The following is a 14,342-nucleotide window of genomic DNA, read 5'->3' on the forward strand; positions in this document are numbered from 1 at the left end:
TCTGTTTAGGCATCTAAAAGCTTGATCATGTTTCCATGCACAAGTCTCCCACTGACCTCAGTTGCATTGAGCATATACAGAAACAGGAGAATAAGGAAAGGCGAAAGCATGAAATGAATTGATGCATGCCCATGTCTTCTACTCATAATCCATTATAGAGAGAGATGGAATAAATGCACTAGAAAAGACAGATGAAATAACAGCATTATGAATACTTTCCCCAAAAAAGTTGCGGGCAAAATGTGAGGGAGATTTTCAGTAAATAAAAACACCTTTAATAGTCTATAAAAAAGAAAAAGAAAAAGTGATATTTTTTTCTCCACAGGACTAGAAACAACCCTAATTACAGTATACACCTCTGTATAGAGAGGCTATAAAAATAAAGCAAAACCAGTTCCAGGAGGGGCATTCCATTTCTTGCCTTAAAAGCACGCTCAAGTTGACAGATTTCTTCAAATGAAATATTCTTCACACATTTCATTATTAATAGCCCATTCCCCCCTCCCCGCCATAAAACTTAACAAGGCATATAGGTGACCAGAACTCCCATTACCTAAAGCTAAAGAAGAATTTACGGCTGTGTTTGCTCAAATTAATAGTTAATTTGTGTGCTTTCTTCTTCTTCTGTGATTCATATATAATACACATTGTTAAATGGATCCCAAGAAATCCCTGTCAATATATAAATAATTTAGAAATATGCACTAAAAGTATTTAGCAGGAATATTTTGTTTTGTTTTGTTACGAGTTTGGAAACTAACATTGCTTATAAGTCAACAACTTTTGTACACACAGTTCCCATTCACACAATGGGAATACGGCAGAAAATAATTGGCGGAATAAATTCTTGTAGCTACTACTGGTGTCAGTCTGCTCTGCAACAATTTGCAGCTATTGGGACTCTGATGCACTTACACACCTGGAAGTACAAAGATATGCTTGCAAACAAGTTACCCCCACCACAGAAGTGAATGAGGAAGTCTGCCTGCAGGGAAGCTTCATGTGTGCATTGCTGTATACACAGACTTAATAATAATAATAATAATAATAATAATAATAATAATAATAATAATAGTGTAATAGTATTTTCACTCCCCCCCACCACCCTTACTTATACCGAGTCATATATACCCTGTGAACAGAATTCATTGTCAGCAAGGAAGCAAATTTATGGTCCTAGGGTATGAACCAAAAGCTTCCAAAATAAAAAGAATGGATTCTTATCCTTCATTCAAAAGGGCACTGCATCCATTACCTCCAACTGAAACACAAGACATGCTTTTATGGTTGTTGTTTTCCTGAACATTTGACAGGTAGTCATCAGAGAGAAAGAAAAAGACAGTAGCATTACGACAGAAAGAACAAATGAAAAACCTCACTATGTTTGACCTTTCTTTTTTCAATGGTACTTGTAATCAGAGGCCATGAAAGTAAAGGAAGCCTTTACTTTGTAGCATTTTGAAATTTTGACAATTTATTCTTTTTCTGATAAAAATATCCTTTCTGAGACGCTTCAAACCATCCAAACTACAAAACGATAACACAGGCAGGACTAACCTGCTTACCACTGAAGCTGGTTCTGACTATTCCTAACTTCAAATCGCTTTTATGTTAAAGAGAAATTAATCAAATTAATGGCTTGGCAACATGTATGACTTTGTGGTTGGTCTTTCTTTGAAAACCACTGCAAGTCAGCATGAAAATATGTATTTGTGCAAAACAAGGTTAAAGGATGATATATGTTGTCAGCTATGAGTCTGGTGGCGCATGTGTGTGTGGGGAGATTGCCTTAAAATAGTTATCTTCACTTAACATCATATCTTACATTGCAAAATGTACAGACACCCAGTGTACTCTTTAACAACATATACATGTGAGTTTATAGAGCCTTTATAAAAAGTTTTTTGATTCGAAATTAAAAACCGTAGAAATAGAATCAAAATAATGGAGGTTGATATATATACTTCGATAGTACATAGTCAGTGCTCATTTTCATAATTATTGACAGCTGTATCTTTGGCATTGAAAATTCAGTACAACTTTCAGAAAAAAAAATGTTGTTGCTTACAGCTTTTTTTTTTTTTAACAAGGACAAACAGGATTGACCAAAGTACAAAAATTTGGGAAGTATTATTAAAGATTTATTTTATTTTTAGGCAAGGATAATTTAAGGACCCTGAATTACCTTCTCGCTTTAGTGTATGGTGCGGATTGTATGAATTCATTTAAAAATCAACTAAATGGTACCACGTTTCCCGGAAAATTATATGTAATATAATATATATATTTTATATTTATTTAGAAGCTTTGAAATAGTACAGTAAACACTTTGCAACACGGTGTATAAACTACAGAATGTCTTTGATATTTTGTGGGTCTGCAGATTAACAACATTTCCATGACCCACAGGTGAAAAGAACATGATTCACAATTTCTTTTGTAAAGTTGGAATAGTCTGGGGGACACTTGATCACACAAAAATAATATAAAACAGTCAAGTTTAAAACAGTGATATTGCATTTATAATGCACGTTTCCTTTTTTAAAATCTGTACGATTGGCTTCTTGTGGCGAATATAAACATCTAAAGGGCTCAGTGACATTTTGGAGAGAGAAAGAGAAACAGAGAGCGATATAGTGCTGTAAACAGGCACACACTGATCAGGGAGGCAAAGTCAGTTGCCCCTTGAAGTTTCTACAGTTCCATACATTTCAACTCATTTCTCAGGCCTGCTGAGAGCAATTAGGTCCTATTATTGGCCAAGATGTCTCCAACAGCACAGTAAATCTTCAGTTTTACACAGAATCGGATGGCCAAGATAATGACGTTGAAAAGTTGATGCTTTTGTTGGTCGACTTTTGTGCAAATCATGCTGCTTCAGGTAAGTCCCGTAGAATTGACTAGCATATCCTTTTCCGTGCTGTGGGGGGAAAGAAAGAAACTTCTGAGAAAACAAAGAATAATTCTGTGGCATGTTTACACATAGCTGGTGCTCTATATTAAATAGAAGAAACAGCAGTGGGGAGAGGTCAGTACTCCATAGGGAGCAGTGATAGCTGGTCTTTAATCTTCTATTTCAGTAGTTTTCCATTTTGATAGGCAAATAGTAAAGTTGTTACAACAAAGTGGATGTGGTTTAGCAAAAATACAGTGTTTTAAAGTCCCATTTGTAAAACTGAAGATATTTGAGCATGTGCTTTATTCTTCCCCACTGAAATCAACAGGTCATGCAGCATAAATCTAGGTAAATTCTGTCCAGTTTCCATGGGGGTTTGCTCCCAAGTATATTGAAGCATCACAAATTTTTTGATTTGTATAGGATCATGCTGAATTACAGATTTATGAGAGAATTACTGTGATTTTACATTACTGAAACCCAACTTCTTGTTATGACTTCTCTCGTAGCCCTGGTTATAGCTACCTATGTAGAAATGTAACCTAGACTGAAGAACATGGACAATCTATACAATGTATACAATGTTCCAATCACAATCTATTTCTGCATGATAGTTCTACTATTTCTAGAGCAGCTTGCATCATCAATCCATCATATTCAGAGCTGGTAGTGCCAAAATTGCACACCAGAGAGACAAGGGGAGAGTGGCCTGGTTCACACATAATGCTCCTGTTTATCCCAAGATTGCATTATTGTATTCCAGATGCTCTTGTTTCATGCCTTTATAGCTTGATTACATGTCTGGGATGGGGTGACCTAACATACTATGGTTAAGGATGTGTACTGGGTTTGCACAAAACACCAAGAAATAGTTAAAGCAAACTATGGTCTGTATGCCAGCAACAAACCATGGCTTCATACTGTGGTTTGTTCACAGTAAAGAAACCCTAGTTAAGTTGCTAGACAGGGCTTGGACAATCAAACAAATCATAGTTTAAAGAAACAAAGTTTAGCATTATGTGCAAACCAGGCTAGAGAAAGCTTTTACAGTGGTATCTCTGGTTACGAACTTAATTCGTTCCAGAGGTCTGTTCTTAAGCTGAAATTGCCCATAATATGAGGCACGCTTTCGCTAATGGTGCTTCCCATTGCTGGTGCATGACTTCTGCTCGCATCCTGGGGCAAAGTTTGCAACCGGGAGCATCGACTTCCAGGTTACCGGAGCTCGTAACCCACAAGTGTTCACAAGGAGGACGGTACGTAATACGAGGTTCCACTGTACATCAACCACATTTACCTTGAAGACACTAAAAAAAAATTCATTGAAAACACCAATTCAAGTGATATCAGGTATATGTATAGGAACCTACACTGGACCTAGGAATGGCTGGCTAACCAATAGCAGCTCTCTGGATTTACGAGTCAAACTTTTCTCTGCTATCTCAGGTACTTGGAGTCACCTGGGATTGATAGTGGGATACTATAACTTCAGAGCCAGTGAGCCACTGTCTCTCTTAAACCTACAATCGTTGGTTTAAGAAATGACTGCTGGAATCCTAGTGAAATGGCCAGTAGGATTATACGGGAATGCAAATGAAACAACTGGACTTGAGGAACAAACTCCATTTGTTGAAGGCTCTGTGGTACTCTATTTTTTGATAAATAATCTGGTACGTCAAGTCAAGGATTCAATAATGTTTTTTGTACATTTTGGATGAAGAAGAAGCACACTTTCACTTCAATATTGCATTATAAAAGTAGCACTTTGAAACCAATTTGCTTTCTCCTTTCTCCTATTTGCTAAAGCTAAAGATCCCACAACAATCTTAAACTGGTTTTTCCTTCCCTTTCTAACTGAACCATTATTGTAGTCACCAACAGATATATGTATTTTCTGGGACTGACAGAAAATGAAAATATGTTGCACTAATCCCACCATTCAAATCTAGGCATTTACTGTCATGCTGAAAATTGACCTTCTTTTTTGTAGGTGAAAAGGGCCAGCGCATTAGCAGACGGGTATCCAAATCTGCCAGCTATACTAGCCGTGTATTGTTAGCACCAGACATCAGCTATTTTGACTGTAATTGGGAGCAAAGGTAACAAACAATTTGTAGCGGCATTCAGAAAAGACACCAAATCAAATTCTCATCTGAGTCGCATGCCTGCAGCTAAGATGAGAAAGAAACTTGCTCTCTTGAAGTGTTCTTTTTGAAAATATTACACTTGTGTCAATACACGGTTTGCCATCAAACTATCAAAGGCCACATGGAAGAATCATCATTAACATGTTTTATAGGGTGAAATTTAACCTCCAAGGTTTCAGTGTCTTCAGATTATAAAGTGTGGGTTAAAAAAAAATAGCTTCATTATGAGGGAAGGAAATACAAAGAAATCCCTAAAACTGCTTTAATGAAACATTGCTACATGGCAATAAATTAAAACTTTTTTTCAGAAATATTGTTGAACATTCTAGTTTGTTTTAAACCTAAATTGCTTTGAACCCTAACTTGTTTCAAACACATTTTGATATTGTGTTTTAATTGTTGTAACCCACCCTGGGACCTTGGGGTGAAAGGCAGGCAATAAATTGTAATAATAATAAGAAAACAAATATGATCCTATCAATAATTTTAAAAGAAACTATGGCGAAAATATACAAAACACCACAAAAGGTTGGAATAATATTTAGTCCAAAGAATATGCAGCTTTAGTATCTATTATGTTTATACTTGTTTATTTATTTTACCTATGTCTTTATTTGCATTTTACTTTTATGTAGCCTGTGATTATTTTTTAATGAAGGGCAATATATAAAATTTACATATATGCATTTATTTTTACTGAAAGACATATGTAAAAAAATACATATATGCATATTTATATTTATAAAAAATAAGCAACAAATTTACATACATCCTTTCCCCCAAAAGGCTTACAATATATTTTGATGTTATCCTATTGTAAACTAACAATAAACACAATCCAAATAAAAACTAAAATAAACAACGAAAAGCAGGAAACTCTTAAACTTATATAGGATGCTCTATCAAGGTTCATCACTTGATAAACTTGATACAGTACTTTATGGATTGCAGGTGAAAGAATGAAACTCTTCCACTGAAAAGCAATAGGATGAAGATTCCCTTCCTTCAACAGGAGCTTTCTGGCTATTTTGGAAGGCATGATTGGATGTAGTGGAGAAACCATTAGGCTTTCAAAAAGGCATTGTTTAAACATTTTATATTGAATTTTAAATGAACAAAATACATGATGATACTAACTGCCTAGAATCCAATGAATTCAGTTCTATGAGGACAACACTATTAACAACAGTCCTCCATCCCACATGGTAGCAAGTTTTGAAAGTAAGGGGAGTTTTAAAAGGAGTTTGCGATATGGTGCGAGGATCAGTTGCTCAAACAAAGAGAAAAGATCCCACTGAACTTCTTGCAGAACTGTAAACTGCAGTTTGGATTTCAGTACTATGCGGTAAACTACTAGAATAGTAAAACTGAAAGTAGACTCTGTTCATTATGTATTGGAATACAAAGTATGAAGCGAACTGAGATACTGTTTCCTCTTTAGTGTGGCTTTACTTTACATTTTAAAAAAGAAAGAGAATGCCTATTTTCTTGAAGTGTTACTTTTTGCAACATCCTACAGCTAGTGTTGACATCACAGTAGCCAAAGCCATATGGAGAATCTGTTGTTTAGGTGATTTGTGGGATGGAGGTGTTGGGATTAAAGTAAAATGTGTTTTCATAACCCACAGCTGAATTAATACATGCAAATCATGTATTTGCAGAAGCAGAGACATCAATAAATCAAGTTGTCAGTGGATGTTATTGTTGTGTCCAGTTGTAGTCTCCCCCCCCCCTCCACACACACCTCATGGAAAGCACTTTGATCCTGGAAAGGCCAGATCTAGAAAGTGCTTTTTCTCCTCCATCCTACCTCACACTGTGCCAGTTGGTCTCTGGTCTACAATCTATGTAGCAAGGTTTTGAGGGTATGAGTGCAGGGGCCTGAGAAGGGAAATTAGCAAAAAAAAAAAATCCTTCCCCCTCCAGAAGAGGAGAGCCAGGGAAGGATGTAACCCATAATGTCTGATCTGAGCAAAATAAAACAGGAGGAGATCCATGATCTCCATTTTCTTTAAAAAAAAAAAAAAAATACCAAATACCAGTGCAGGAGAAAAAGAATCAGAGCATTGGGAATAGGAGGTGTGAAACCATTCCTCCAGATGTTTGCTTAAAGGTAAATGTAAAGGTACTCCTGACCATTAGGTCCAGTTGCTGACGACTCTGGGGTTGCGCGCTCATCTCGCTCACTCTATAGGCCGAGGGAGCCGGCGTTTGTCCGCAGACAGCTTCCGGGTCATGTGGCCAGCATGACTAAGCCGCTTCTGGCGAGCCAGAGCAGTGCACGGAAACGCTGTTTACCTTCCCGCTGCAGTGATACCTATCTATCTACTTGCACCTTGACACGCTTTCGAACTGCTAGGTGGGCAGGAGCTGGGACTGAACAATGGGAGCTCACCCCGTTGTGGGGATTCGAACCGCCAACCTTCTGATCGGCAAGCCCTAGGCTCTGTGGTTTAGACCATAGTGCCACCCGCGTCTCTCGATATTTGCTTACTAAAGCTCATATTGTGCCCCCTGGAATGACACAGGTTCCATGTCTTTTCCCCATTGGGGAATTGGCAGCTTGTAGGGGGCATTATATTGGGAAAACAACACAAGTTCTAAAAGCTGATGTAGCCCTGAACAACGAAGTCTCTTCTGCCATGTCAAAGACTGACAGTAATTATGGCATAAGCATTTAAGGATTAATGTTCACCTTGTCTGATGGACTCTACTTCATGAAAACTTGTGCTGTAATTAATTTAGCAGTTTTTATAGTACCGCAAGACCCTGTTGTTTATGTTGCAACAGATTAACAGCTATCTCACTGGAAACTGCACCATTGAACTGATTTACCACCCTGGCTGCTTTTAAGGTTTAAAAAACAAGGGGCACTCACAAATAAATAGCATAGAGGCTTTGATCCAGTCTCTGTACAACTTTCCTTGTGACCACTTTTATCCTCATCTAGTCCAGCTGCTGCTGTAAAGCTAAGTAATTGTGAAGACTCATTCCAAACAAACCACAAGCTGTAACCAAGGTTTGTTTTATGGCTTACCTCTCTTAATTTGTCTTGGGGAGACAAACCATGATCTTGGGTTTGGATGGGATGGTTTAGTTTACGGAAGCACAGTGGCAGCAGGACAAGAGGAAGAGCAACACGGTTTGCTCTTCTTTCTGGAAGACTCACTTGTGCTAAGTTATGGTTTTGCTTAGTGTTATGTGCAAACTGGACAACTATTTACTGTTGGGGAAGCCACCTATAAAGCAGTGACCAAATCAAGCTTTATATCTATCTATCTATCTATCGCACCTTATACCGCAAACCAACTGACCGACAAACATATCTACATGCCTCTAGCTACCATCCCAAACATACCAAACAGTCCATTGTATATAGCCAGGCACTACGTTACAGCCGCATCTGTTCCAATTCTACAGACAGAGACTCTCACCTAAGGGATCTACAGCAAACCTTCTCAGAACTAAAATACCCAGCAGATGAAGTTAGACAACAGATCAACAGAGCCAGACTGATACCCAGAGAGAACTTGCTGCAAGACAGACCCAAAAAAGAAAATAACAGAACACCTCTAGTCATCACATACAGCTCCCAAGTTAAAACAGTACAACGCATCATCAGAGATCTACAACCTCTCCTGGACAATGACAGTTCTCTTTCTCAAGCTCTGGGAGGAAGACCTTTCATTGCCTACAGACAGCCACCCAATCTTAAACAACTCCTAACCCACAATAATACTACAACCAGACTTAACACAGACACTGGCACCAGAGCCTGCAATAAACCCAGATGCCAACTTTGCTGCCACATACACCTGGACAACACCATTACTGGCCCCAACAACATCACACATACCATCTCGGGACTATTTAATTGCTCATCGTCTAACATTGTGTATGCCATCAAATGCCAACAGTGTCCTTCAGCTCTCTATATTGGACAAACAGGCCAAACCTTACGCCAAAGAATAAACGGACATAAATCTGACATCAAGAATCACAGAACAGAGAAACCAGTAGGAGAACACTTCAATCTCCCAGGACATTCTATACAAGATCTCAAAGTAGCTGTTTTACTACAAAGGAATTTCAGAAATAGACTGGAAAGAGAAGCTGCTGAATTACAACTCATTACCAAACTTAAAACCATGAAAAGACCTGGGCTGAACAAAGACATTGGATTCTTATCTCACTATACATAACTAAACCATTTCTCACCTTCCCACCCCTTGCCTTTTCCTGTAAGACCTATTACAGTCGTTAAGAGTCGTCAAGAGGCTTTCTCAGCTATCTGCCTATCTCCCATTCCCACCACCCTTCTGAGTAACACCCCTCCCCACCTTCTCACTATATAGAAGGATCTGGCAACTTCTGTTTCAGTGTATCTGAAGAAGTGTGCGTGCACACGAAAGCTCATACCAAGAACTAACTTAGTTGGTCTTTAAGGTGCTACTGGAAGGAATTTTTTTATTTTATCTATCTATCTATCTATCTATTCACACAATTTCATTACAGCAGTGTCATGACAATGCTGAATATCCCTTTCCAGGGGGCACTATCAATTAAAAACCAATTTAAACACTCATTAGAGTATGCAGTTATTAAACTAACAGACTGTAGGCCTACTTGATCAGATCCTGGGACAACAATTCCTGAACTCACTTAATCTTCTGGAATTTAACAAAGTTAGCATGTAATCCAAGGGTGAAGACTATGACTCTACAAATATTGTTGAAGTCACATCATCCCTGAGCACTGGGCATGCAGGCTGGAGCTGATGGCAGCTATAGGTTTTCTATCCCTGTTATAAAACAATCATAGAATCATAGAATCATAGAGTTGAAAGAGACCACAAGGGCCATCGAGTCCAACCCCCTGCCAAGCAGGAAACACCACCAGAGCACTCCTGACATATGGTTGTCAAGCCTCTGCTTAAAGACCTCCAAAGAAGGAGACTCCACCACACTCCTTGGCAGCAAATTCCACTGTCGAACAGCTCTTACTGTCAGAAAGTTCTTCCTAATGTTTAGGTGGAATCTTCTTTCTTGTAGTTTGGATCCATTGCTCCGTGTCCGCTTCTCTGGAGCAGTAGAAAACAACCTTTCTCCCTCCTCTATATGACATCCTTTTATATATTTGAACATGGCTATCATATCACCCCTTAACCTCCTCTTCTCCAGGCTAAACATGCCCAGCTCCCTTAGCCGTTCCTCATAAGGCATCGTTTCCAGGCCTTTGACCATTTTGGTTGCCCTCCTCTGGACACGTTCCAGTTTGTCAGTGTCCTTCTTGAACTGTGGTGCCCAGAACTGGACACAGTACTCCAGGTGAGGTCTGACCAGAGCAGAATACAGTGGCACTATTACTTCCCTTGATCTAGATGCTATACTTGCTTGCGTAGAGTTGAAAGACAGACAATAATCCCAACAAGACACTCCTTTGACATGATGGGATGAAGATAATGTTAAAATGATCATGTGGACAAACAGCAGGGTCAGTATTACTTGAAGAGATGGGGGTAGAGTTAGCATTTTCTATAAAGAAACACACTGAATTGTGAATCACTCAAAACAGCCAGAAAAGGTGTGTAGCCTCAGAATTATCTGCTTGCTGAGACAAAGGTATCTATTAGGGACAATATTATCCAGTCCATGTGGGAACTGCTGTATGGTTCAGAGAATGATTAAAAAGCTTCTGGAGACCAGCCTGACCATATGGATGGGGCCTGATTGTATGGGTCTTTCCAATGAAAATTGGTATCATGGAAGAAGAGAGGGGCTGAAAGTCTCATGTAGTTGAACCCGGCCCACAAGGTTAGGGCATTTAAACATTCTGCCAGTCTGCAAGAGCTGCTTTTAAATAAACAGCTCCCCCAAAACTGGGAGAAGCTCTAAAGATTCAGAAACTCTATCATAGAATCATAGAATTATAGAGTTGGAAGAGACCACAAGGGCCATCAAGTCCAACCCCCTGCCAAGCAGGAAACACCATCAGAGCACTCCTGACATATGGTTGTCAAGCCTCTGCTTAAAGACCTCCAAAGAAGGAGACTCCACCCCACTCCTTGGCAGCAAATCCTGACAGTGTGAAACAGTATCTGATTTATTAAGAGAGAGAGAAAGAGAGAGAGAGAGAATTTATTATTTAGTTAAAAACCAGCATACTCTATTTAATACTACAAGTACCAACAAGGATAAAATAAAGTAAAACAAAAAGGTAAGTAAGTAAAACTGAAGGCTTAATAATTTAAAGAGAGATAGGAAGTCTTTATATATCCAGTAGGTGAGAGTGACTGATTTTATAGGCTGATGTGCAAAATTTTGTGACTAATATTGTAATCTCTGGTTTTCCATCTTCTAGAAGTAAACTAGACAATTCCAAATTAGAACTTCTGGACATTCTTCTAAGTAATGTGGCAATAATCTTTCTACAAGCATCCTGGTAGTAGGGGCAGAGTAAAATGATATGGTCTTAAATACGTGAATGTTCTTAATTACTTATGTGGTCTTAATTAATTACATGAATCACCAGTATTTGTATAAATCTGATTAAAGACAAGTACAAGCTACACATGTGTTTTCATCTTACATGTTTTTGCTGTGAACCACCCTGAAATATTCAGATGAAGGGTGGTAATCAAATTAAATAAATAAAACAAATAAAAGTAAATGTAAGATATGGTGGAAATGTTAGTTTCAATTAGTGATGCTGCCAAAAGGTCATAAATGGGGAAAGGGAGTTGGGAATCAGTTCTCCCAGTTTTGGACATCTAATGCCAATAACAAACCAAGCCAATACCCCACCACCACCTGAAGTTTGCACTTAGCTCGTAATGGGCTTGGTTGTCATCATTTAAGCCAATAACTGCTGCCCATTTCTTTCTCTAACCAAGCTTACCAAATAATGCAGGGAAGGAATTGCATCTGAGTCTCCATGTTGGCCTTAATGGCTAATGCACTACAGACACCAGGAAGCAAGGGAGATGTAATTGCCTCTGTATCTTTAGTAGAAGTGTAATGGATGCACCTGGCCATGTCTGCACACCCATCCTGCAATGCTATGCAGGTTTGGTTTGGAAAGAGAAGAGACAAGAGCAAAGGCTGTCTGGGTAGGGGTTAGTGGCAGAGAACTTCTTGGGACCTGATGGTAATGAAGTCCAAATTAAGGTGTTTTAGTGAAATCCAGATTGAACTAAGTCTGGGGAAGCTTGCACATTGCTAACTACAACCACATGAAATGTAATACTTAGTGTCTTCAATATATCACTTTGCTTTTCATCAGTTAATGAATGATTACCGTATATATGTAAGCATCTGCACAAAAATCTTTGTAAAAGAAATATTATTACAAATAGTTTGAGAATGTCAAATCACAATAAAACAATTAACCAGTATTTCCTTACAATTGCAAGAAATAGATGTCAATTGTATGCATTTTGAATATTATCACTATCTCAAAACCAACTCGGTTCCAGGAAACATGATGTTTACCATTCATTTAGTTGCTGCATGTATACATAGGCAACAACTGCTAAATACTGGAATGTTTTGGCAGTCAGAGCCATACACATGCACAAAAAGCAATTTGGGTTTACTAAACCAATGAAGGATGCATAAAGGGATTCACACAACAAATGGAGTTGAAGTATGCACATTTAAATCCATTTAGACCAATGGGAATAAACTGGCATTCATCTAAGGATTTTGATTTACCTTTATCATCATAACCATCATAACAAACACCACCACCCCTGCAGATCTTGGGGATTCATGGAGAAGAGATTCTGAGACATAAGCTGTTGTAAGAAAAGTCCCTTCTGAGTCTAATCAATATTGATTTTTTTCCTTGAGTAATAACACACTTCTGCTGGGATTTTATTTTCCTTTTTGTTTGGTCTCTGAGGACTCACTGTTTGCCTGTGGCTTCCATATAAGTAAAAATGCTCTTTGGAATCTTGATTAAACTGCCTAAATTTAACTGCCTAAATTTATCTATATAAAAATATGATGCATGTTCATCTGTTGTAAACTCCTTCACTGCTTCATCAGTTTGGCCATCAATGGGATGATACTGAACAGTTATTTATATTAACAAAAAAAAACAACACCTGTATTTAAATTCTTCCAGTTCTTGAAATTTAGCAGTTCAGAGTACAACAATGCCTTTTTTTTTCCTTTCTGACCGTTTCTAAATCACCTCATAAAAAAATTATTATGCCGTTTTTAAAACTCTTAATTCACCATACAACGAAAGTTAGCCAATATCCTGCTGAATTAATTCCTTTCCACAAAATTTAAGAGAGCTTTTTTCCACTCCAAACTTCAAGTGGAAGAATATGACCAGCCTCAAAGGTGGGGTCAGACCTAAATGTCTCACTTTTCAGCAGGCAAAGAAATGTGCCTGCACGAATATCTGTCTGAACCTGTATTATTATCCTTACTTTACAGTTGGGGAAATAGAGTCAGAGAGGTTATGTGGAAAGAAGGATTGCCATGTGGTTAAAGCAGGAGATATGAAGACAATATATCTGAGCTATTTCTGGCTTTGTCTTGAGGTTGGGGGAGGAAATCATCACTAAACCTCTCTGTCCATGATTCCCCCATCTGTAAAATGAGAATAATAATGCTTACCTATCTCACAGAGGATCTGCTGGCCTTAAATCACTATTCTTTTATAATCCACTTTGAGATCCACAAATGGCAAGGCCTAGAGAGGCGGAAAGCATAACGGTTATTACAAGAGTTCACATCAAAAATAAAGAATTCTAGCTCACACTATATTGAAGCTTTTTACAGTATCCTCATTACGGTTCACCAAAAGAGAATCAAGAGGATAGCATTATGTTTATCCCTTGAGTCTGATGCCTTTTTTTGCTTCATTTCTTCTTATTAAATCATTAGCAAAGTTAAATAAAATTGCTACCATATTTGCACAACAAACTATGTCCTGTAATATGTGACAAGGGACAAGGGATTAACAATCAGTTACACTGAAGAAGTAGGAGGAGAAAAGGCTTTTAAAATCTGTTCAGGGGTTTTCTACCTTAACACATTTATTCCAAGAAGAGTTTGGATATTTTTAAGGCACAAATCACAGTATGGTATATAAAGCAGTTTCTATCCCAAAAGGTGATGGATTTTAAGAGCTACACAGAGAGGACAGGATGTAATATAATACAGCAACCACCAAAAAACATAGCAAATGTATTTATAGCAATGTGTGCATTTATTTCTATGCATGTGAGAGTCTGTAAAAAGGCAATGACAATATGGATAGGAGAAAACTAATGAATCCCATAA

The 14,342-nt window shown here is 38.1% G+C and overlaps 1 protein-coding gene across 8 annotated transcripts in view; it reads right to left on the reverse strand.

The window, feature by feature from the left end:
• Positions 1–252: 252 nt before the first annotated feature.
• Positions 253–14,342, reverse strand: part of PCDH10 (protocadherin 10) — a 56,784-nt gene continuing 42,694 nt past the window's right edge. For 4 of the 8 annotated variants that reach the window (XM_081209253.1, XM_081209251.1, XM_081209249.1 and 1 more), the window contains 2 exons: positions 13,674–13,749; positions 253–2,920 (listed from right to left, as the gene is read on the reverse strand). In XM_081209253.1, the coding sequence (XP_081065379.1) occupies positions 13,715–13,749 (35 nt within the window). In that variant the 3' untranslated portion in view covers positions 253–2,920; positions 13,674–13,714. The remainder of the gene's footprint in view (positions 2,921–13,673; positions 13,750–14,342) is intronic. The other 4 variants (XM_081209254.1, XM_081209252.1, XM_081209250.1 and 1 more) reach the window with 1 other exon arrangement.

The sequence above is a fragment of the Podarcis bocagei genome (assembly GCF_964188305.1).
Source record: "Podarcis bocagei genome assembly, chromosome: 9".
Classification (NCBI taxonomy): domain Eukaryota; kingdom Metazoa; phylum Chordata; class Lepidosauria; order Squamata; family Lacertidae; genus Podarcis; species Podarcis bocagei.